Genomic DNA, 27191 nt, shown 5'->3' with positions numbered 1-27191 from the left:
CGTAACTTGTGGGGAGCAGGGTGCAACTGCTTCAACCCCAGGTGAGCTTTCCGCCGTTCGAGGGGGCCAATTATAAGATAAAATTTTCTTATTCCATATACGATACCGACACGAAATTATAAATGAAGCGTCAAAGAGGTTCACTACATTACATAAACAAAAGAGCACACAAGTGGTCAATAAAACGTAAATAAGTCTTGAGCCCATTTCAGTAAAAAATGTCTTCTAATAAGAGCCCTACAAATAATATTTATTCGTATGGCTTTGAGATTTGTCAATGTTGTTTCCTCAAGTAATTTGTCATGTATGGAAGAGGCCTAGGGGGGCCCGGCAGACCTTGCCGTGCAGGAGGGCCCACAGGCTGTGGGATCCCTTAAAGAGTAAGAGAAAGATGGAAAGAGGGGGCCCAAGAATTAGAAAAACAACTTGTCCAGGGGCCGAATTTTCTGTAGGTATACCTTCGCACGTTTTCAAAAATACAGTCTGTATCCATAGTCTGATACGCTCGTTCTTTCGTAAATGTAAGGCGAGTATTCGCAAGGCTAGTACACGGCGTATACCAGACCCATAGCCAGTCTGATTTATTAGGGGAGGCCAGAAATGAAGACTGAGGAGACAATGACAAAGACATCAAAAAACACCATGAAATTGTACATTTATTTATTATTTACAGAATCTGTATTTATTTCTGAATTATTGAAAAAGTAAATTCTTGTTACGTTTTTGTGTGCTTAATACAAGCGCTTTGCTAGATACTTTGTTTCATATTAATAACTAAAATTGAATAATTTATTTTTTAAACATTAGAACAAAATTAATTTTAGATTATATCAATACAAAATAGAAGTATATGTTTAATACAACGTTTACACTCAATTTTTTACCTTCCAAAATAAGCGAGACTCTACAGTTTAGTTATATTCACAACTAACGTTGTGTACTATGATACTGTTGTTTGGAAGGTAGAACTGCACCTGGTACCCTTGGATGATTGTCATGCTTGCAATAATAGGGCGTGGTTTGAAATTCTTGAAATAGGTAACGGCAATGGAAGATACACAGAAATGAGTAGAATTCGCAAAGTTGAATTTAATTTGGTAAATATAATTGCAAGAATCCCACTGGATTTGAGTCTCAAAATTTTCTTCAGCGTTATTTTTAGAGGGGGCAAAAAATAATTTAGAGGGCATTGTCCCGTCTAGCCCCTCCCTAGCTACCGGCCTGGCGCAGACCCTACCTCCAATTACATCCAGTATTTACACAAAATTATTTCTACCCCACCCTCGTGTATTCAAAATCCTCCAAAAAGAGATTGTAAAATCACCATTCAGCCCATACAAAAATAACTTAGAACCCAAAGCTATAAAAAGTCATTTAGATGCAATCAACTTGTGTACTGGAACTGGAAACTTTATACCGAAAAAAAAATATATAAAGTTTACGGTTTCAGGACATACATTACAAAATATTACACTACTCTTATCTCTGATAAGAATAGATTATTTTTTGCAATTTCAAACGAGCTTAGCAAACTTCTAAAATTCAGTTCAATTCTATAATTCAACTGGAATTTATGTACTGTTCTGTTATACGATAATACTAGTAAACTTTAACCGATTTTAGTGAAGTTTGGTATGAGTCTTCTCTAACTTTCGAAAATAACTATTGTTTAGGGTTAAAATGCACAACAGATAAAATGATCAACATTTGCATATATACATAAAGTGTAAATACAATACAGATTTTCTTTAGCGTTTCGTGAAAACCTCCATAGCTTGTAGTTAAAATCGGTCACTGTTAAACAGGTATAATGGTGCAACTTTCTCATGACTTAAACAGCTGTCTTATTTAAGTAATATGACAATAACTTGAGTCAAATAAGTTCAATTTTAGCCCAATGTAACGTATACTTAGATATTTTTACTCGAACTCTGTTTGAGATGGCAATCTGTCAAGTATGAAGGAATGGATTTAACCCCTTTCTCGATTAAAAAATCAAAAAAGAAAAAAGGTCTACGATAATTTTCGTAAATATTATATTCGATTTTGATTAAATATCGATATTCGATTGTATTTATTTTGTTTAAGCCTTCTGAGTTATACTTGAGCCAAGAATCAAAATTAAATAAGGAAGAGTTCAATTCTCCTCAGATTTGTTATAGAAAACAAGTTACACAATAACTTTCCTTTGTTTTAAAAATATTTCGTTTAGATATATTACGTATGTTTTGAGCTCTATCACAATCTCGACTGCTTGGAGTAAAATCAATAAAGAATAAAGAGTAATTTTACCCGCAATGAAGAATGTGTTACATACAATCTCGACTGCTTGGAGTAAAATCAATTAAGAAAAAAGTAATTTTATTCGCAATCAAGATTATGTTACAATCTCGACTGCTTGAGGTAAAATCAATAAAAAAAAGAGTAATTTTACCCACAATCAAGAGTATGTTACACACAATCTCGACTGCTTGAGATAAAATCAATAAAGAGAGAAGAGTAATTTTACCCGCAATCAAGAGTATGTTACACACAAACTCGACTGCTTAAGGTAAAATCAATAAAGAGTAACGAGTAATTTTACCCGCATTGAAGAGTATGTTACACAAAATTTCGACTGCTTGAGGTAAAATCAATAAAGAAATGAGAGTAATTCTACCCGCAATGAAGAATATGTTACATACAATCTTGACTGCTTGGAGTAAAATCAATAAAGAAAAAAGTAATTTTATTCGCAATCAAGATTATGTTACAATCTCGACTGCTTGAGGTAAAATCAATAAAGAAAAATAGAGTAATTTTACCCACAATCAAGAGTATGTTACACACAATCTCGACTGCTTGAGATAAAATCAATAAAGAGAGAAGAGTAATTTTACCCGCAATCAAGAGTATGTTACACACAAACTCGACTGCTTAAGGTAAAAACCAATAAAGAGTAACGAGTAATTTTACCCACATTGAAGAGTATGTTACACAAAATTTCGACTGCTTGAGGTAAAATCATTAAAGAAATGAGAGTAATTCTACCCGCAATGAAGAATATGTTACATACAATCTTGACTGCTTGGGGTAAAATCAATAAAGAAAAAAGTAATTTTACCCACAATCAAGAGTATGTTACACACAATCTCGACTGCTTGAGGTAAAATCAATAAAGAAAAAAGAGTAATTTTACACACAATCAAGAGTATGTTACACACAATCTCGACTGCTTGAGGTAAAATCAATAAAGAATAAGGAGTAATTTTACCCTCAATGAAGAATATGTTACACACGATGTCGACTGCTTGAGGTAAAATAAATAAAGAATAAAGAGAAATTCTATCCGTAATGAAAAACATGTTACCCTTTCTCTATTCAGAATGTATATATGCATTGTATGAATGAGAATGTATGTATATATTCAAATATATCATAATAAAAATATATACATTTGATTTAGATGATATTGTATTTTGAGGTTTCCAAATCATTTCAATTATTTGTGTTTCAAATCAGCCCAATATAATGGAGTGATTTTACCTCCACCTTTCCTTCCGATTAAAAAAAAATCTAAGATAATTCTTAACAACACGAAAAACATAACGTTTAGCAAACGTCTAATATACACACGAAAAATATAACGTGCATAACCCCACACGTATACAATCAACTGTGAGGTGAGGCTGACAATGGCAGTTTCGCAGGAGAAATAAGCAGTTGTTGTCGTCAGCGCCCCCTGTCGTTATCTTGAGCTCAGTGGAGGAATTAAGGTTAGCCAACCGGAGCATTAACGCGATCTACCGAAAATGTCCCCGTGAGCTACTTGTGTCTCGCGATGGACGGTTTGGCGATCACTCAACAGCATCACTAGTAAATAAATAAATAAACGAAATAAAGTATATATTTCACTAAAGGAAGAAATGTGAACGTTAACAATAATAGAAGAAAAAACTTTGATATATGTATATTTGAATTATATTTTCTTCATAGTACATAATACTTCATAATAATAATTATTACACTTAAAAGCGGACTGTCCTATTTACAAGAAATGTTTCCACAACATTATTATTTAATTACATTTTTTTGTAATTTCAGTCATCTATATAGGAAGGTACAATAACAAAAAATATCTTACTTACATAAGTACGAAGTGTACAAAGATTAAAACATAGTTTACTAACAATAAATCTTGTATATCATACACAATAATACAGTATTCAAAAGGAAGATAATTATATTTGGTATCGTGCTGCTTAACATTATCATATACAAAAAGTATAATCGTTTTGAAAATAAATTTATCTTTTTTCATTGTTTTTAATCACAGTATTTTATTTAAAAAATAAAAAAAATGTTTTAATGTTGTATCTATGCCTATGCCTGACACTAAAATTAATACAAATTTTACCATTTTTCTTTTGCTTGTTTATTCATAAGTGAAAGTAAAAAAACAATGCAATGCAACTTACCACAATCATAAATAATGTTATTCTACAACAGAAAATAAGAACCTGAAAAATTGTCAGTGTTGCCAGAATAACAACACCCTCAAAATCTAAGTTAAGGCAGCGACTAGAGGAACGAACTCAACTGCATTTGATTACGTATCATGTTGTTTTGGTATCCTGTGAACTACTTTTTAAATAACATTATTATTTAATTTTAATAACTGTATGCTAAAACTATTTTGTTTATTACAAACTAAATACAACTATTATTTAAAAAGTAATTCACAGGATTCCAAGACAACATGATTCGTAATCAAATGTAGTTGAGTTCGTTCCTCTAGTCGCTGCCTTAAGATTTTGAGGGAAATGTTATTTTGCCAACACTGAAAATTCTTCAGATTCATATTTTCCGTTGTGGAATTACATTATTTATGATTGTGGTAAGTTGCATTTGATTACCTCCTTTCACTTTTGACAAACCCGCAAAAATTTTGCATTAATTTTAGTATGTTAGGCTCTAACGTGTATTTAATAATAAGTATTTTCCTATGTTTAAAAATATAAACTATCTTGTGTAGGTAGCGTACTGAGTGTATAAGTTTTATACATGATGTGTGGAAGAATTATACATATAAATATATATAAAAACATAATTTAATGTTTGTTATACGGAAAAGAAAGAAAACATGAAAAGCAAAAATTCTGTTCATTATGTGCAGCATAGGTTATTTTACATATTTCATTTTAGTGTAAATTAATATTAAAGTGATATTGTATTTGTTATTTCCAGTTATTCTGATACATATAACTCCTATCAAATTTTTAAAAGAACGTAGTTAAAAAAATAAACAACATACAAATAATTTAAGATATTTAGACATTTAAATGTCTTTTATATAGTTATGTTTCTTGCATACTAGGACATTTAGACATTGCTAACTATGTTAAGCTCAGGAGCAAATAATTTAATTGAAAGTTTTTTTAAACTGATATTGCTCTAGTAGATTAGGTAGATTAGAACAGATAGATTAATGTACTGTAGATTAGAATTCAGTACGTTAGAAAAAGATTATTGCTAAAATTATTAGATAAAACAGAAATGAAGGTTAATTGATAATAACGTTTGCTAACGTATATTACGTACCCTAGCCTAATAAAAAAACAATAGTAAACTAAAGTATTTCCGAATTTTTCTCAGCATTACTAACAATGCAAACGTGTTTTATTTTGTTGATAAATAAATTTGTATACAAATTTTGGTATGAAAAAATAAAACAAATGAATGTAGTTGTCCATAATCATTGATTTATGTGCAACATTCCTTCAAATATCTATTCAAAAGATAAAAAATAATTTATTCTATGTATCAAATGTACGTACGTAATTTTAAATGCAAATGATGTAGAGTTTGGAAAAAACATCTACTGATATAGAAGAATTTTAAAATGTCACTTTTTAATTTCTTTTCTCTTTTATCAAAGTCAATAAGGAACATTTTGTTTTACTTATTGTACTAATAAGGCGTAATGTCTTTCTATCAATATTACAAGCTTACAGTATATACATAAAAAAAAGTTGACGGTCGAAGGAGGGAGATTTATATTTTTAAGGCGCAAAACAAATCTTAGTCTTGTCATGAAACACATGACTTTTTTTCAATGATGTAATGTATTTTCATAAAAAGAAACAGTTTAAATATATGTTTACAATGTGTTGTTATATCACCCTGCTGCAATGTGTTTTTATTGTACACATAAAGCAATGAATTAGCATGAAAAATAATGTTATTTAAGTTCGGTTCATTTACATAATTAGCAAACAGTTGGTGGGAAATCTATACAATCAATATTTTAGCTTCATGGTTTATTAGCTAAAACTTATGCTTTAAGAAAACGTGGTGAAAGCAGTATTTGTGGTTAAACTTTAAAAAAGAAAAAAACTTCTTCCGTTTATTACTTTATCTCCAAGATCATTACAATGGTATAACTGATTTTTTTTTATTTTAAAATATTCAAAAAATCATATTGAGATATTACGCTCGATTATATTATATAGTTACATATTTTAAAATATTGTATATGTTATTATGGTTTTGTTATTTAATTAACACGTTTTACCATGTTTAATGTTATTTACCTAACCATTTTATGGACTTCGTTTACTCTTAGGGCTGGAGAGTTCTTTCTTTTTCTTTGGTGCAAATGATCAAACATCAAACCCTGTTCTGATTACAATGCCTGGAACATACGAACTTAAATAGTGTTCTATAGATCCCAATTTATAGATCCCACTGTCAATTTGTTTTAGAATATTTTTTATAAGTTTGTATATGTGACATTTTAATTATTAGGAACCATTAAGTGCTTTTAATTATTTGTGCTTAAAGAATAGTTATATTGTTAAATAAGGTTTTTGTCATTTGCAAGTCAATTTAAATACTATTTAAAAAGATGTGTGCGATATAAACTCTGAAAAATTTTCTAACAGTTTAAAATTTTGGTCAGAAGGGTCCACTCATTGTTATCAGTCTTAATAAATCAACATTGTTCTTCTTTTAAAAACAGATTTCGAGCTAAATGCTCTTCTAATCCACTTGCAAGTAAGTTTATCCTCTCTCAAGTGAGTGCAATCTAAAACTACGGTGTATAATTCACAAATTCTTATTATTGTTTATTATAATACATAGATATAGATAAACCGTTGTTGAAGCCAAAAACATAACAATAGCCAAAGTACAGCCATATTGGTACGCGCTTAACAGTAGTCGTGTCAATACAAGAGGTAAGTGCTACATTTTTTTTTCCATCTTATTTTTATTCTTTACAATAGCAACGATCATGTTTTGTCTTTAATATTAAGCTCTTAAAGATAGTTTCTAACGAAATAAAGAAAAAAGACGGAAATTTCTTGTCTGTAATATTTAAGTTAATGATGAATTTCATAATAATATTGTTAGTTGCTATTATAATTATTAATCACTGAGATGAGTTATATACTAGATGCCGAGATTATTTAACGTATTTCTTTAAAAAGGCCTTGTGTCCATCTTAAACACAAACTAAATACAACTTTCTTATAAGGCTGTCTATAATGTTTATTATAAATTAATTAGAAATGTTACAGTTTCGGAAGTATATCACTTCCTTCTTCAGACTGCTAATCCAACTGAAATCTTAAATAGTATTCTTAAATATTATTAAATAATATTATTTAAGATTTCGGTTGGATTAGTAGTCTGAAGAAGGAAGTGATATACTTCCGAAACTGTAATATTTCTCATTAATTTATAATAAACATTATAGACAACCTTGTAAGAAAGTTGTATTTAGTTTGTGAACATATTTCTTGTTTACCGTGATTATTTTCAAGATTTGGTAACGTTGCTTTTTAAGTTCATCTAATTGGATTTTTTTTGTTCAGTGTACGTTTAGTCGGTATTCGTAGTTTGAAGGAACTGTTTCCTAATCTAGGAAAATTTCGTAGCTAAATTTAACAAAAAGGGGAATTTTTCGATAAAAACGTGAAAATGTAGGGAAAATTTTCGCATTCACTGATCAATTGATTTAATGCTTAATTTTTTTCTTTGTTCCTCAAAAATAAAGCATTACAATAGCAATAACTTTTTATCTCTCTGTGCGTCGCGCCCATTGTTGGCTGGGTGTATTTGTTTGTTCCTTTTTTGTAACAAAATTAGAAAAGCAAAAGGCAAATGAATAAAACAAATGTGGTTGGCAGTTCCTTTAATGTAGCTAAATTAATCTTATCACATAACTTCTGTCATAGGAATTGGACACTCAACAAAACAGGGAAAATTTGGTAAGAAAAGGGAAAATTTCGATTGAGTTCAGGGAAATTTTCTAACAAAACAAGGAAAATTTGGTAAGAAAAGGGAAAATTTTGATTGAGTTCAGGGAAATTATCTAACAAAACAGGGAAAATTTGGTAAGAAAAGGGAAAATTTTGATTGAGTTCAGGGAAATTATCTAACAAAACAGGGAAATTTTGGTAAGAAAAGGGAAAATTTTGATTGAGTTCAGGGAAATTTTTTTAGGGAAACGAACAAACACTACGTTCTGTAGTAACTTCAAGTGTTTTATTGAATGCGAAGAAGTTCTGTGATATAAATATCTTTTTTGCAATTACCTCAGTTCAACTCAGATTGTTAAACAGTGCTGCTTTTAATATATTAACAGAGGAAATACTGGTGTATTCTTTTTAATCACAAAGAAATATGTGTATGAAAGTTATTATATCACTGTGTAACGTTCATGTTGTTTTTTTATCACAAGATGGCGGACCGCGATACAAAATTTGGCTGTACTTTTAGATGACTCCCATATAATTTATCTATCTATGTTTTTTTAAAGTATTTTTTTTTAATCTTAATATACAAATATTGTTTCATCTTAAGGGAATATACAGCATATATGTAGAAACACACGGGCATATAAATATTAATATTTTTTGTAACACAGGACTAATTTACGGCCAGGGAAGGCACTAATTTCTTTATATATATTTATGTATTTGACTGCTTAAGCAAAAAATGTAGTGTCTTTATAGTATTGTTGTATGTAATGCAAGTGTTATATGTACAGATTTAGTATTCAGCTATTTTAACATTTAAAAAGTCAGCATTGATGCAATCAACACGCACATAACTATTTTAAATTGTGTTACAAGTTTGAGCTTGAGTTTGCTTGGAGACAAATACATATTTAGTTGTACGTTAAGCTATACGTTCAATAGTTTATGTCTACGGAATGTTTTCATTTTTACGTATAAACAGAACAAAAGAAAATAGTGTATTTGTATTTTGCAAACAGAAAAGTGTTTATAATTGCTAATGTGTTATTTTAATCATCACACCCGTTTTCCGTCTCTAAGTTTACAATGGACAAGCTTTTAAATGGTTTATCAGGAATCTAAAAAATAGTTGGTTTTTTTTTTTTACTTGGAACTACTTGGATAAAACTTTATTTTTAGTCTTTTTTTTAAACAAACTATTTACATTGCTTTCTTATGGAGTTATAATGTAGTTATAGGAGTCAGCCTTTTATATTTTCAAAGCGCAATAGTTTTGAGTGGAATAGTACAAGATGTTAATGGATTAGCTCTCTACTAGATGAAAACCTCAGTAATTACCAGAAACATATCTATTACTCTTTGCAAATCTTCAATTATTTTGAAAGGGTAAGGACGCAAAACTATTACGTTAATTATGAATTCTGGTAATGTGCTTTTAAGCTGACTCCTAACAATTACATACCTTGTCTGAACTTAGAATATACAGCAATGTTTCTTTAAAAAAAAAAAAAAAATAGTGAATTCAGAATGTTTTCGTTAACTGTCTGTTAATTTTTGGTAATAACTGTATCCTTTTGGCGTGAAAGAAAAATATGGTCTTTTTGTTCACGTATAAGACGCACTTTTTCTCTGAACATTTTAATAGAGATTCTGAGTATTTCAGTTTCAGTAAGTTTTCTCTGTTCTTGCTGTTTTTTTTAATAGTTTCCTTGTTTCTGTACAGTGTATGACAGCGTTTCCAGTTACATAAGGGTTCAGAGACAGTAAATACAAGAAATATACATCTAAGTTACTTATCGTTTCCGTGTGAACTATGTCTGAGGCAACAACGTACGCAGAAGTTTGTCAATGAGGGGCACAAAATTTCATATAATTTCAGGTGTTCGTGTACATATGTCAATACGGAAAATGCTTATTTTTGCATAATATCTTGCTCAAGGTGGTACTGAAACCTCCCACTGTTCTGAGATTTACGCTATACTCATTCTAGGCCTATATTTAGTTAAGCATTGTCGAATCTACTTGCTAAAAATATTTTTATATATACATATTCAAGGGGAAAAGATTTTAAATATAGAAGGAAAATATTTCTTCGAAAATGAATACAAAAAATTGGAAGCGTCCTATACGCATGCCAACATGGTAGGTCACTTTACAATTATAAAATTGCATTATTGCTATAAATATTCAATAAAAAAAATACGTTGGAAAAAGATTACATAATATAGAATTGTAAACTACTGTATAATTGATTAATAAATGCTTAAGCTTGTATTAACTATGCAATTGTTAATGCAATATGTTGCAAAATTTGTTAGTCATGCATTTCAATACCAGAAATATCCATATCTTTGTATTCTTTGTATGAGACAGGATATTTGCACATTTATATAAGTTAATTTGACAGCGGTAAGTATCCAGGACATTTACATTGTATAACATAAAAAAAATACAATAAATGTAAAAGGTCGTATTGTAATAAAAAGAAATATTGTAAGAACAGGATTGTATAAACTCTGAAAAAAAAGGAGTGAGACAATCATTAACCGATTCCAGTTAGTGGTAGTTACCGGAACTAGTGTTCCCGTAAATTGTTCATGCTATTGAGCAGACAAACAAAAAATGCACAATGTGGTGCTAATTTTATTTATTTTGGTACAATTAAGAGGCTCATGGGAAATTTGCTCGTTTTAAAACTTTAGATGAGGATGAACTTAGGACATAAATGACTGTTCAGGAAATTTAAACTTTTGCTTACGATTTTAATTGATCACATTGTAACTATATAATGCGATAAGCAAATATTTCTTAATAAAGAAAGCAAGTATTGTGAAATTTTATAAATGTTGGCTTAAAGTAGTCTGATCTTCTTTTAGCATTGAATGACATAAAATTGTGAAGGTATGCATTATATCCTTTTACTAACATTGCTATATATTCTACGAACAGATGCAGTAATAACCCCATGTTTCTTTTTCTCTTTTTTTTTTAAAAAAAAAACTTTAGGCAGACAGATTGCAATAACAACAATACATAGAGGTAAATATCCTATAAGCCAATGACAATAAGACATGTGTATGTTTCTTCTTAAGTAAATGTTCTGCAAAAATAAATTCCACAACACAAAGTGACAACAAGTAGGGATTCATTCCCTCTGGAGATCTACATGTTCCTTCATAAATATCTTCTCTCTTTGGTAAGACTCCCCCTGCTCTTCTGTACTCATGGTAATTCTATTATACGGAATATTGTCCTCTGCCGGCATTCCTTAAGCTCGATATCATACAGAAAGCCAAAACCAATCCTGTAAGCTGAAATAAAAGAAATAAGATACGTTATTACTTCTTTTTTTTTAAATAATTTTCATGGTGATTCTTAAATTTGTTCAATATCAAACACAGTGGAACCTCGATAAGTCGAAACTAAAGGGAATATATACAGTAAAAATTCGAGATATCGAGTTTTTCGAGTAATCAAGGTTCCCACAACAAAAATATCGAGATACTGGGCTTCCGTATTTCTCATGAAAAGTGGGTATATATAACCTCTGTAGCTCAAAATTTTATTCGTTCAACTTCCATAACTAAAAATTGTGGAAGTTCGTTAAATTAAACAAGACGGCTAAAAAAAAAAAATACTGTATATGTATTAATTTTACATCATTAAAAAATTATTGAATGTGCTTTTTAATTGTAAATTATGAAGAGGTGTAATAAAAAAGAATTTAACTGACAAAATTTTAAGAAAAGATTGACAGCCATAATGTAAACTAGATCGAGAACAAGGAATTACAGCACTGTATTCTAAAGCGACAAGTTACGTGAAATAAGTCTTTGTGTACTTAAAAAAATCTAACAAGTCCAAGAAAAGACCTAACAGAAGAACAGCAAAGGCGTCATTTAGGGGGGCAGGGAGGGGCATTTGCCCCCCTCTGAGTTTGAGATGTATATAGATTTTATCAATATAGTAGTAGTAAGCCGGTGAAAACGCGAAATTTTACTTATATTAAGGGGTCTTCCCCCCCCCAAGCCAAATCTGAAATGACGCTACTGAAGAACAGTGTAGTAGAACTTTAATTAATACAGCTTAATTAAGAGGAATGAAAAAAAATGGCCAATATTTGACCTATAAACAGATGGAGGGAGGACTTTCATGTCTAGACACAATTACAGTAACAGTAAAACACAATTATAGTACATATTAGCAGCAATGACAGGACTAGCAAAATGACAATTACGTCCAACCATACAGTTATAGCTTCGAGCTACCGAAGTCACATCAAAAGAAATTGTACTTCGTCGAGAAATGTCAACTTTGACTTACAGAGGTTCACAGATACGGAAGGAAGTTCCAGTTACCGAGCTTTATAAATATGATTATGAAACCCTTAAGATTCAACGTATCATTGTCATGGAGGAATGTCCATTTGGCCAGAAAATCGAAGAGTTCAACGATTATTTCATTGAACAATGAATGGACAGTTAAACATTCCAGGAGAAATATAGAAGTGCAGTGGTCAAGAGCAAAGAACAAACAACCCAGTTGAAAGTTGACACAATAAGTTAAGCCAAAGCATATCTAAGAGTAAACGACACATTTTTGCAGCTTGTGAGTGTACTAAAAGCAGATGCGAAGTGTGGTTTTCCATGCTTTTGCGAGACAGAGTTTGGATTGTGATCCGGAGAAACATAGAAAATCAATTTATATTTGCCTTGACGAATAATTGCAATTAGTCTCGAGAAGCTAGGAAATGGCGGAGATCTTCGAAAATGCTTGAGAAGCTTGAGCTGTCTCCAAAAGCTGCAATAATGAGCTATGAATTGTACAAAATGAATTGATGCTGTGCAGAAGTATGAAGATTCCAGCTTAACGACGTGCTATTCGCTTAGAAAATAACAAGATGACAACGTTCTTCTTAGAACTACATTGCAGTTTGGAGCTAATGTTGTGTGTTTCACAAATCACAACCCTTTTCTGTGCTCTAGGGCGGGCACATGTTTCTTCGATTTTTGAACTTCCTGACTGAATTATTTGATATGCTGCTTATTTTATTCTTTATTTATTTTAATGTGTGACTAGCAGCGTTCACCCCGCTTCGCTGCGGTCACCCCGGAACGCAATAAACTTTGTTACTTAGATAATTTTTACTTTTTCGCTTTCAAGTGATATGATAAAAACCATAGTAGATTCCAGTAAATGTTAACATTATATCGCCTGTCATTTATGTTAACCCGCCCCGCTTCGCTGCGGTCACCCCGGAACGCAATAAACTTTGTTACTTAGATAATTTTTACTTTTTCGCTTAAACCATAGTAGATTGCAGTAAATGTTAACATTATATCGCCTGTCATTTATGTTAACCCGCCGAGTGACACGGTCATGCGGGTTGCATATAAATACGTTTATTTTTATACCTATGATGAACTAACAAAGGATTTGTACGTTATGGACACTTGAATGGTCAATTATCTCAAGACACTGGTAATTAAAAATTAAAGTGATATGATAAAAACCATCTAGGGTCCAAATCCTAATAACCCCCCAAAAATGAAAGAAATTGGATCAGCCGTATTAGCGTGATGAGCTAACAAAGGATTTGTGCGTTCTCTTTTATATAATAGATTGTTCTACCTTGTGTTTTTAATTATTTAATTTTTGATTATTGTTTTCCTGTTCCTATTTATTTTCATTTGCTATTTTTGTTTTCATCTATTTTCCAATTTGCAGTTATTTTTCTATTATTTATTTCAATTCTCCATTGTTTATGTAATTTTTCACTTGTTCCTTACCATAACTTTAGGTTGCTCATATTTTGTCCTTTGGTTCGTTCTTACTTATTTTAATTTACGGTTATTTTCTTTATTCGTCTTTTCGTGAAACATTTGATAAGCTCTCCTTCTCTAGTTTTAATGTCTTCCGTCTTCCTATAGTGAAAGCGATTTCAGGATTAACCCGAGAACTACCAAGCGGGTCCATTGGACCCGTGATTATACTTTTCAATATTTTTATTCTCTTCATGAAAGTTAATTTGTTGCGCTGTATTTGTTTTTTCATACAATAAAACAATGTGCAAATCTCATAAAATTATTCCATATCCTCGATTCTTAATTAGGGTCCATTGGACCCGAATGGTAGAACATGTGTGTAAAAATGTATGGTAGTTGCAGGGTTAAACACATGATTGACAGGTGGACAGGTGAAATGCACGACACCTACAGAATGATAATTCGACAAATAGGGCCGTGCGAAATTGTTCGATAATGTGCTCCATGCGAAAATGCACGGCACCTTCCAAGTGCAATTAATCTCAATTTGTACTTTGCAAATAATATTAATTATAATTGATTTACTCCTAAAATTTGCAATTAAAATTTATTGAATTGTTAATGTTAATTGCAAATCGAAGTCAAACAATTAAGTGCAAGCAAGATGGTCTATATATTGCGTTTTCCACTTGTAATATAATCATAGATTTGAAATAAGGCACGAATAATGGATAACGACCATTCTCCTGTCCCCTCAGGGAAGAAAACCGGAACGGCGACTGTCCCATATTTATGGTTCCATCCCCAACAGGGAACCTCTGTTTGTCTTGCACATGGTTTACGGACGAAACATCAACTGCTAGAAGAGTGACCTACGAAATTGGAGGCATAGACCGTTGCAAACTTGGATCTACGAGGAATGCTACCTGATTCTGACTCAGTGATTTGAAGAAGGACCTCTCCTCCTTTGATACCATATTCTGCTCTCCCTCTGGCAGAACAGAGGTAAAAGAACTCCCGCAATATTTTGTCTTCTATTTTGTTTCTGTAAGGCTACATTACCATTTTACATGAATCTTGTAGCTGTCATAAAAAAAATGCAACCTTATCTTTCTATTTACTGTTTACATGTTACAATTTCTTGAAAGCAAGAAAGATATCTCCACCCATGCAGTAGTGCACTCTAGTGCACAAATAGTGAACTTCCTCATTAAAAACGTGTATTTTGGCGCACTTCCCGTCTCTGTCCAAAAGAATATGTTGTTTCGGAAGCGGCGAAACTGATTTTTCTTTTATGTCAGCGGGAGGGCGATAGCAGGTAGCAAGCAAGACGACTTAGGAAGTTGCACATGGTTCAGCTCCTTGCAAGATGGAAAATGTATGTCCCTTTCAAGACTATGTTTACATGGAGAAATATTGTAGGGTTGCAAGATTTTTTTATGACAGCTACAAGATTCATGTAACGTGACAACCACGCTTAAGCCATATCCCTCCCCATACCTTTAAGGTTAATTCACATATAGTGTGCTGTGCTCATGCCACGGCCGCGACCTTCAAATATACCATATCGTGCCGTGCTGATACTGCTTTCGTGTCACTTCGTGTGGTACGATAAAAGCCGAAGAATCGCGACCGACGAGCCACAATATAGCTAGTTTCTCTTCAAGGTGGCCTGTCTAGGTATCACATGGAAACGGCACGTTTTTTTGTGTAAATTGAAAAAGACAACCAAATGAATTTTCAAAGTGAAAACCGGAAAAGAAACGTTGTGAACCACGGTACGGAAAAGACACAGCACAGGAACAGCACACTATATGTGAATTAACCTTTACAGGTCAATTGTTTTTAGTTATGCTATTACCGTTATATTGAAACAACTGTACGATGTGATATATACATATCTACAGTGTTAACCATTCGTCAATGAAAGCCAATTGTAATGAATCAATCGATTGGAAGTAATTACTGTGAAAATTAATTACAAACTACATTCAATTACAATTGAATAACTGAATTTAATTGCAATTACTTTCAATTGATTAATTAACTGCAATTAATTCTCATTGATTAAAGACTACCTGCAATTAAAAATTGACAATTACCCATTTCAATAGTTAATTGCTAGTAACAATGAAACTTACAAATTAATTCAATTGAAAATTTCCGAACATTGCACGCACCACTCGTACTACCTTTTACCTGTATTCGTTTCATTTATTTTTTTTAATAAAGTCTTATGGTATACCGGGACCTTTTTCGCTTACCTGGATAACTGCCAGTCCGAAAGCTAATCCTCCCAAAACAGTTCCTGACAGATAAGCTATGTCTTGCATTTGCTTAACGCATCCCATTTTGTACGAATGAATAAATGTGCAAACTCCCATTAATGTTTCCTTACAACAAGAGGGAGGAACTGCCACTCCACCAGTTTGCCAATCTGAAGGTCCATCTACACCACAGCAATGGAGCTATAATAATAATAATAATAATAATAATAATAATAATAATAATAATAATAATAATAATAATAATAATAATAATAATAATAATAATAATAATAAAGATACAGTAAACAGGATAATAAATTATGAATGATTGTCTGTTGGTAGTTGAAGCGACCAGTAGGGCCTATTGTATATTCTACCATACCATAAGTATGTGAGGCTTAAACCTTACCATATTTTTTAAAGTTTAACAAAATTTCTTGGCATCAGATTAAACAACAAAATTCTATGCTTTATATATTCGTCATTAGGCACGTAGCTAAGGGGGGTGGGGGTCCGGACCCCACTTCGAGACCAGAAATGAAAGAAAATTAAGGAAGGATGAAACAAAATGAAATGAGAAAAAGAAGGATCAGCGTTAAAAATAAAAACTACAGGAAGCTTTTGGTTACTCTTTCTTATGAGCAGATTTGTATTGCTTGCAATACTTGGTGACGAGGTGAGCGAGATATCGTGGAAGAGTCAAGGAATTTGAAATTTCTAGAAAAGTTACGGAATTCTCAGAATTTCTGCTACTAGTCAGGGAGATTTCAAGCTTCCGAAAGCATAGTGCCGTTGTGTAACGGAGTGGACATTTTTTATCATAATTTTTCGTCATCGCATCCTTGCAGAATCAAACATGTTATTTCAAAAACAATTTTCTACTGCTCCTTTAACCTGTTATTTAGAACCGACAGTAGTTGACGGAATAATAAAAACAAAAATTTATATGAAAAAGGAGTTCTATTAGCATTTGATTCAACAGAAAAAAGAACGCAGATATTGCAAAATATTTTACAAGACAGTATTGAGTATGTACTTTTTATAATAGTGAATAAGTACTTTTTATAATAGCTGAGATCATAATGAAAGGAAAATTGTTATATTTGAATGAACAAAGAAAGGAACGTAAATATTGTAAAATCTTTTTCAATACTTTTTTTTATTCTTTTATTACTCGAGATTTCTTCATAGTTTGTTATTAAAACACTTCCCAACATATCCTTATTTTATTGTCCTAACAAACCAATATATGTAGATAATAAAGTAGTTTACATTGATCAAGGTCTTGAGTCTTCAGAATTTCATATCACGCCCCCCCTCCGGTTACGAAATCCTGGCTAAACGAACCAATATATGTTTCAGTAAAATAGTTTAGAATGATCGATCCCCTGGTGTGATGGTCACAATATTTCATGTCACGGACCCCCTCCCCCTTCATGAAATCCTGGCTACGTGCCTGCCCGTCATGCCCCAAGTATTTGAGGTTTTGACCTCGCCAATATTTTTAAAAAGTTTAACCAAAAAAGACTTTGTCATCAGATTAAATAACAAAACTGTACGTTTTATACTCCCAGTATGTGAGGTTTTAACCTCACCAATATTTTCTAAAGTTTAAGAAAAAAATCCTTGGCATCAGTGTAAACAACTATACTCTACGCCTACCCTTTATGTCCCAAGTATGTGAAATTTTAACCTCACCAATATTTTTTAAAGTTCAACCGGAAAATCCTTGGCATCATACAAAATATGAATATTTGAAGTATTAATATTACTACTTACAAACTACTTTTGGTATTATTGTACACAAAATTTATGTTTACATCTGTAACTATTCAACTAACAAATGTATTTCATTGAAGTGGTGTTTCTGCTTTGCAGTATTTTATTACTACAGTAAATGGTAGAGAGTTCATTTCTGGTGCGTAGGATCACTGGTTCGATCCGATTTCGAGCCAAGAGGGCTTTGTAGTGGACAAACAACGTGTGATTAGGTTTTTCCTAGATAGGAATGCGCACGAGACAAGATTTGTGGCTGTCTCGTCTCGAAAATGTGCTGTAAAAGTGATGCCTCGACTCGAAAAATGTATATTTCTCTATTGGAAGAGCCGTGTCTCGACTCGAATTTTGTTAGGAAAATCCTGTCTCGACTCGTCTCGTGCGCATCCTTATTGCTAGGATCTTTCTGTTGCCTTTCACTTTCATCATTCCACTAGTATCATTCATATCATCATCATTACAGTCTTCTTTAGCCGCGGTGTATAATCGTGGGACGTTAAACTTAAAGAAAGACATTCCCGTGTTATAGTGCGTTTACTCAACAGAAGTGCAGTTCGGCAACTTTCTTTCAAGTTCCCATGCTGACTTTTACAACAGCATCTTTTCATCCCTCTTTTGACTGCATTTGTGAGATTGCAACGTCTTAACACTCACTATGTCTGTTCTTTCTTCCCAATACTATGGCTAATATGAAACAGTTCTCAGGCAATATAAGAACAAGGAAGCATGTCTTGGGAACAGGGAATCTTGCACTAACTTAAAGGGCAGCATTTGGAATTGTGGGCAACTAAGACTTCACATGGAGTTGACAAGTGACTGTCAATTGTTTGAAATGAGGATTCTGGTTGGCCCTTTAGTTATCGGGGATGTTTACTGCAAGACCCCTTGTACGATGACTTATTTATGGCACAAGCCACCACACCTATAACTAAACGCAATGTTAACTTGAGAGCCGAATCACAAGCGCATTAGTACATGTTGGCGCGCGAACCTTTTCACAGGGAAGCCTTTGTATGTGTGTGTGTGTGTTTTGGTTGGTTCTCATTTGCCAGGGTTTCAACTGGCGCTGCTCACGGCCTCAGCTGATATGCGCGGAGCGGTGATTTCTCGTTCTTTTCCTGCTGCAACGAAAAATGTTTCTTGGTTTATTTGTTTTTAATAATTCATGAAGACACGACAATAGTAATAAATGTATTGGAAATTCGCACGTGAGGTATTTGCAATCCTCACAATTAAAACTCGAGAGCATGAAAACTATTTTGATTATTCATTTCAATTGATTAAGGTAAGAAAGGATAAGAAATGAAATTACTCTCATATATCTACCTGGAAAAGGTCAATCATAAACAGAAACACACAAGCAGCCACCCTCCAACATAATAAATTAAAAATACGACTTTTTTCCTCAAAGCACAGCAACTCTACGTTAGCAATGAGTAAACCAGCTGCAAACCGGCAACAATCATATCAACAATTTCTTCAACAGTTTTGTCTGCATATTTTTCTCTTAGTCGAGAGTACACATTGTTGACAATTTACTTTGCTTGACTTTAGTTTTCCCTTCCTCGTGTTTGCGATAATACTGAGAAGATAATTCGGATTCATTCATGATTTCAACTTTGTGCTTAACACTCTCCATGGTTTCAGTTTCACTATGCCCACGTACCCACACTAACACACGCGCGAAGACGATATTTGGCAGAGCAGTGTTACTCTCTGCATAAAAATTGCAGAAGTTACATGTGAGTCCCGTTCTCTCTTTTGTTTCATTTATCACCAGGCATAGAAGTTTCTTACGGGGTAGCAACTCTATTTAATTTATATATCATATAAAAATATTAAGTCATTTCCTATCCATTGTGGACGATTTCTAACATTGATCAATTAACTAATTTTACTGGTCTTCTGTTTTTGATAAAAGATTTTTCAAGTTTATAATCTTGCAACACTTGCAAGAGACTCGCATCTTAGCTACCGGCTTTTCACTCTTTTCTTTCCTTCTTTCTTTCCGATTCTGAGTTGTGACGTCATTTTCATAACCCGTTACTAATAAATCTAGTACCTTTTATTTTAAATATTGTTTCTGTACGCTTTTTATATACTTGAACTCAATTAGCTCTTTGAATTGATCTCCTAAGTAATGTTTTACGTGTGTAACGCTCCGTGTAACATGCGCGGAGTCGCCCGAATTGAAGTTGCGTATCTCGGCTATCAGGATAAGGTCGCGGCGAGTATAGAAGGTGGCATTCTTTATAACCAAACTGCACTCCGCTTGAAGAAACTAACTATACATAACTTCGATATAACTTAAGTAAGAAATTCCCCATAGAAGTAAAATTTATAAACAAAAACATTACTTTAATCTCAAATAACGTTCTATAAATGTAATCAAGAAAGTTCTGTTGGTTTTTTTTGGGGGGGGTCTGTGTTCCATTGGCTATCACACAGTGAGTTCAATGAGATTGGAGATAACGCAAAGGTCAGTTATTGGTGTAGGTATATATCCAATATACTACCTGGTTTGCCAGTTCAATTACACCGTGAACTTGCGTAAGGACAGAAAGAACATGGGACCTCCACAGAGCGTTATAAAGGCGTATATGCTGTACGAGTTCAAACTGGGATCAAACACTGATGCAGCGGAGCGGAGGATATGCTAGAACTTTGGAGAGAGTGTCGTGGCTACGCCGACGTGTGGCGGTGGTTTAACAAGTTTAAGGATGGTGATGAAACACTCGAAGAAGACGCACCACGTGCCGAAAGACCAACACATGTACAAAATGAAGCTCTTCAGGTAGCAATTGAGGCGAACAGTGGCCAGAATTGTGAGTAACTGGGACTACAATGCAGTGTGAGTGGAGAAACCATTTGGCAGCACCTCCATCAACTTGGGAAACACTATAAGTTGGGTCGACGAGTCCCACATGATTTGATTCCGGTCGTCATCATTGGTTAGTATCACATGAACCGGTTTCAAAACAGCCGAAACCAGCACTGCACCAGAAGAAGGTCCACCTGTGTGTTTGGTGGACTGCTCCACTCATCATGCATCGGGAACTGCTACCAGCTGGTCAGAGCATCAATGCAACTGTGTACTGTCAGCAGTTGAGCCGTGTTCAAGAAAACTCAAAACTATGGAGCCAGCACTTGTGAATCGCAATGTGGTCCTCTTGTTACAGAACAACGCTAAGCCCCACTGGCTAGGATGACCCGGGACACTATTCGACTCATTGGATGAGAAACATTATTGTATCTTCCATACTACTCGCACATTGCAAGGTCCGATTATCATCTGTTCCATTCCTTGGACAATCACCTTAGAGAATGCCGGTTCAAATCCCTAATAGAGATGCAAAATGCACTTGATACCTTCTTCACTTCACGGCCCACCAATTTCTAGCGCGATGGAATCCATGGCCTACCAGAACGTAGGCAGAAGATCGTCGATGCTGATGGGGACTATTTTTTTTATCTTCCAATTACGTCTTAGGTGACATATCGATGTTCGAAGGTGGTGGGTAAAAAACAGACAGAACTTTCTTGGTTACCTTTTCTTTTGAGGGCCATTTCGTTAGTGAGACATAAACTCAGTGCTTTTGAAGACTTGGACGATCTTGGTAACTGAGTAATTAACTATTGTTCAACTGTTATTATCTTATTTTTTTAACCATTGGCATTGTATGAACATAAGGTTTTGTACCCTGTTTATAAAGCATATTGTGCAACTGAAAATTTGCATCATTGTTGTACTATTAAAAAAATATTTTTATTTCGAAATTGTTCGTGTTTTGTCACACATGTTTGCGACAAATCTTAGGTTATGCCAGTGGTTCTCAACCTAATTCTTATCACGATCCCCATTTTATCACATTCTCTTGCCAGCGATCTCCTTATAATTTCTAATTTGTAATAATCTTGTGTGGGATTTTTAACATACCTATTACGGAGATCTCACGATATCCATCTATTTCGAATCCACTTCTTGTATATAGTGGATACAGTAACTTCCCTAAAAGCGAATGGACTAGAACCAAATTTGGTCAGTTCATGCATATTACAAATATCAGGAGCATTTAAAAATTTTAAAACTTCGTAACTATCTTAATTTTGGGTCATATGATAAAAAATAAACTGACTTCTAATTTTGGTTTTAAAAAACTTGGACAGTTGTTAATTAAAACTATTAAGTATTTTAAATAATTTGATAATGTGCGTCACGAAGATTGAGCCGAACATTGCCTCAATAATGAAATCACACCATGCTCAGGTATTTCATTAGCTTTCAATTTTAATTGCATTTCAATATGCCCGTTTTGTTGCATTTATATTTTTCTGGTATTTTAATATGCAGTTTTCACTAGTTTCATATCGTATCTCTTTTATTTAAATTGATTTTTAAACAACTCTGCACCTGTTGAAAATGTCTAGTAGACCTATTTTTGTTGTTCTTAACACTATGTATAAAAATAAAAATATGCCTATCAAAACAAAATTCAAAATAATATTTAAAAATATTTTCCAGTATTAGATTTTAATTGTATTTATCTCTTCCGTTTATCTTCGCGACCCGAATAACCTCTTAGGGATCGCGACCCCCAGGTTGAGAAACACAGGATTATGGTAATAAAAATTTGACTCATGGAAATTTCGACTAATGCAAAGAGTCCTGATATGGTTTATTTTCCTAAGTTGAGGATTATTGTCTGTACTTGTAAAAATAAATAAATAAATAAATAAAAATATGACACAGGAGGATTGTACAAGGGCGCCCATCAAGGGGGGAAAGGTGGGGCGCTCGCCCCCTAGAGGAAATTGTACTTCAGAATATCGAAATCCCAATAGAATTTTTACATTAGTTACAGCAAAATTTCAAAATATATTGGGTAAATCCATGTGAAGTGGTCGAGAAAAGGAATAAATCGTTGCTCGACAATTTTTTAAAAATCTGATTTTTTACACCCTCCATTCCGAAAGAAACCGAACTTTTGAAAACAAATAGTACCACTAGTGCCATCTGTTGTAATATTTTACAGGTAGATGGTGTAGTCCCTCATTGACAACTGGTATAAATGTCATGACATTTGGATGCACGGCAACAAAGTTATTGCGTTTCAACTGTCAGTGTGTTGTGTACATCGGTCGGAAAATGAATTTCAAACAACGAGCTGCAATTGAGTTTTGTGTTAAACTGGGTAAAACTTTTAGTGAAACGCAGCAAATGCTACAAAATGCATATGGTGATGAGTGTCTATCCCGTACGCAAGTTTACGAGTGGTTCAGGCGATTCAAATCGGGTAGAGAGACGCTGGATGATGACGAAAGATTAGGCCGTCCCAGAACCGGATTATCGGAAGAAAACATCGAAAAAGTGCGTGAATTCATCAAACATAACAAAAAATCGTCGGTGAAAGTTATTGAAATGGAATTAGGCATTCCTCAAACAACCGCATACCGCATTTTGACCGAAGTTTTGGGCCTTAAGAAGGTTAATTCGCGGTTTATACCACACAAACTCACCGAAGACCAAAAAGTTGATCGAATTGCGCATTGCAAAGACATCGTTAAAAGTGCTCGGCAGGATCGAAACTTCTTGAAATCGATTGTAACTGGTGACGAGACGTGGTGTTTTGAATATGAGCCCGAAACAAAGCGGCAAAGTGCTGAATGGAGAGCGCCGGATGAAGAAACACCCACGAAAAGTCGCTTGGTGAAGTCAAAAGTTAAGGTGATGCTGATTTGTTTTTACGATTCAAAAGGAATTATCCACAAAGAATTTGTTCAGCCCGGCCAGACAGTCACTGGAGAGTTTTACTTGGGCGTCATGAAGCGTTTGCTGGCAAGAATTCGTCGTATTCGGCCCGAATATCGCGAAATCGGCAGTTGGACTCTTTTGGACGTTAATGCACCATCACATCGTTCGCGACTTGTAACTGAATTTTTGGTCAAAAATCACCTTATTCGGTTGCATCATCCGCCCTATTCACCAGATCTCGCTCCGTGCGATTTCTATCTGTTCCCGAAACTGCATTTGGCGATGAAAGGAAAGTGGCACGCATCGATTGATGCCATTGAGAAGGCGACGACCGCCGTCCTAAAGACCATTCCAATAAAGGACATGGAGAAGTCGTTTGACAACTTGTTGGAGCGTGCAAATATGTGTATCGATGCAGAAGGGGAATACATTGATTAATAAAAATGATTTGTTTCAAAATGTACATTGCTTTTTTGTTTTTTTTAAAACGTTCGGTTTCTTTTGGAATGGAGGGTGTATGTACAAACAACTTATCATATCGTTAGTTCAAAATAAGTATTATTTCAATTTTATTAGTTTTTGGTTTCGAGTGGCAGCCATATTTGTTTTCGAAGATGTGCCATTTTGTGGTATTGTAAGGGGTTACAGAATCTGAAATATCTCAGCCCCTAATTGCCCTATCGATGTGAAACCAAAACCAAAATGTTCAGTAAGTTCTGCACTTTAAGAGTATATATTAGTTATTGTCATTCATAAATTATGAAAGGTAAAATTAAAATTTGAAAAAGTAGATGATTGACGTTAAAAATCCCAACTTTGGCACCTATTTTTTTTAAAGAAGAAAACGGGTCAGGAAGTTGAGCTTTACTGAATAAAGAGATTTGATATGGTTCTTATTACTCACCAAGTTTCAACCCTTAGACGTGTCCCCTTTTTCTTCTAGAAATTATCAAAAATTCAGAAAAGTGGAAAAAGTGCATATTTCACACGTATATATCTCTGGTGGGGGACCTGATAAAACTATACAATTACTCCCCATAACAGGTCTACATGATATTATTCTATACCGAAAATTAGGAGTTTCAGATTAGATTATAAGTACCTTTATTATGAACACAAAGTTATACCTATAAATAAGCATAGGCAGAAGTACGGATAAACGAGAGTTTACTGTATATCCATCATAAATCGGTTGGCAATGGATGAATAATGCATAAAGTGGTTAAACACAACATACCAGAACAAAACTGGCTCTTACGTACCACTTAAACAGTTTGTTCCACAAAAAAGTTTGGATATTTGATCACACAACTGCTGAGTGATAGTATGACACCGCCCCGTTGCTGTTGTAAGCTCACTGGGAGTAAGCTTTCGTAAATTTTTTTTTGAAAAATACCCATGTCTTGTCTCTTGAAATTTTGAATGAAGTTCGTGGTCCTGGGGGTTCGTAAAAATGCACTTTCACGTAATCATGTTCGATACTCTCATCTTCAACAATTCCAATATATATACCACTTTTCTTCATAAATACATGCAACTGGACGCAGTGCAAGGACGTTTTTCTCACATTTACTTCCTGAAAGTCAATAAAAGCTGAAGTGCGAAAACATCTAACTTTGGCGTCACTGAAAGGTACAAATTTATGGTATGAACGTATTTAGGAACAGTCAAACAAGTAGCAAATCTCCCTCGCAGTTCAGCTTCACGGTTGACTACTTCCTCACTCCTGATATAAATGTACTTTATACCAGAAATGTTTTTTTACACAATAATCATACATGTCCTGTGGAGATAAAATTTGATCATTACGTATCATCTGTAAACTCCTTTTGGTTACTATTCGCTTTGTTGCCCCTCCTATCCCATAACAAGCATTTTTTTTTCCATGACAGGAAGCAAACAAGTGCCATTCCGCTTCAAGACCAAAATCATCTTTGTGATTACATAAATTGATGAAATTTTTCCTGTTCTTATAGTGACTTGCAGCCCCATCCGTGAAGTATATGATATGTGTCACGCAACGGAACATATGACTTAACATCTGCAATCAGATGACTTTGGAAGGTGTGGACTGCTGTGGTGGTATGTTCTAAATAATCACTGGTAATACAAAGACTTCTAGATTTTAAATCACCTCCATCACTTGGTTTATAATAGTAAACAAATGGGTGAAGCGTTGCCTGTTTGTTCACCCAATGAAAACTTTGAATCTCGTCTTGAATAACGAATGAGAAGTTCTCTGAAAAATCAGCTAAAACAATGCATTCAAAGTGTGAAAAATATCTTTTTTGTCTGCAAGAAAACTATATTGTACTTTGGACACATAGTGGTATGACTTGAGATTTTTGAGTTTTGCTGCAAGGTCCTCAAGAAAGGTTTCTTTTGGTTTAACTATGGTGATCATCTCAGCAGATCTGTTGTTATCCACTGCTTTTAAATAATATTATAAGGAAGGTCGTATGTTAACTCGTCTTGAAATAGTTGTTGAAGTAGATTTGCAGGATCTGGGCACTGGATGCAGTTATCCATCATACATTGTTCATTGTTGAGATCGCAGGTCAACATTTCACGCAAATCTTTATAGTCCACATTTAATTTAGCACCGTCGATCATTAGCTTCACATTCTGATGATGTACGCATACACATACAGAATGTGTTCCTGATGTACCAGCAAATACACACCACTTGGGTCTCAGTTCACAAAATTTTGATCGTTTAAATTTACAATCTGGGTTTGTCTCAAAGTATAAGTACAACTCGTTCAAGGTACCAAGTAGTAACTGTTTCTGCTTGTGAACTTTAACGCCATTAATTCGGACAGATACATCCAGGAAGGATCCTACTGTTTTCTTCACTTGTATAAAAATCAACAACTTTCTTTACAGTACTTTCATCAATAGTTTTACTACTACTTCTTTTACATACATCAGGCAGTATTCCTTGAGTTTTCGTAAGTTCCCTAGCCAGTTTAACTAAACGTTCTGAAATATTAAATTCAGCACACACCATTTTTCTTGACCAAGATTCGGGTAGTAAGCTTATTATTTTCACTTGTTCTTCTTTCTCAGTAACAGTGCATTTCTGTTTCAATTTTTCCATGAGCACTTCATATTCTTCGGCCAGCGATACTGAATGCATATTTTCTCTGAATGCATATGTTCACTGAATGCATACAGTAAACTCTCGTTTATCCGTACTTGTGCCTATGCTTATTTATAGGTATAACTTTGTGTTCATAATAAAGGTACTTATAATCTAATCTGAAACTCCTAATTTTCGGTATAGAATAATATCATGTAGACCTGTTATGGGGAGTAATTGTATAGTTTTATCAGGTCCCCCACCAGAGATATATACGTGTGAAATATGCACTTTTTCCACTTTTCT

The 27191-nt window shown here is 33.7% G+C and overlaps 1 protein-coding gene across 2 annotated transcripts in view; it reads right to left on the bottom strand.

Annotated features, from left to right (window-relative positions):
* Positions 1-27191, bottom strand: part of LOC145675521 (tetraspanin-6-like) — a 213706-nt gene that overhangs the window by 65344 nt on the left and 121171 nt on the right. The window contains exons 4-5 of one of the 2 annotated variants that reach the window (XM_081745999.1): positions 16273-16476; positions 5930-11554 (exon numbers count right to left, since the gene is read on the bottom strand). The exons of the other annotated variant lie outside the window; for it this stretch is intronic. Coding sequence (XP_081602125.1) covers positions 11480-11554; positions 16273-16476 — 279 coding nt within the window. The 3' untranslated portion in view covers positions 5930-11479. Of the gene's footprint in view, positions 1-5929; positions 11555-16272; positions 16477-27191 lie in introns of those variants that run through there. 2 annotated transcript variants of the gene reach the window in all.

This window comes from Thermobia domestica, chromosome 18 (assembly GCF_964235325.1).
Source record: "Thermobia domestica chromosome 18, izTheDome1.hap1.1, whole genome shotgun sequence".
NCBI classification, from domain to species: domain Eukaryota; kingdom Metazoa; phylum Arthropoda; class Insecta; order Zygentoma; family Lepismatidae; genus Thermobia; species Thermobia domestica.
Note: the sequence above shows the minus strand (reverse complement) of the source record. Positions and strands in the feature narration are given on the sequence as shown.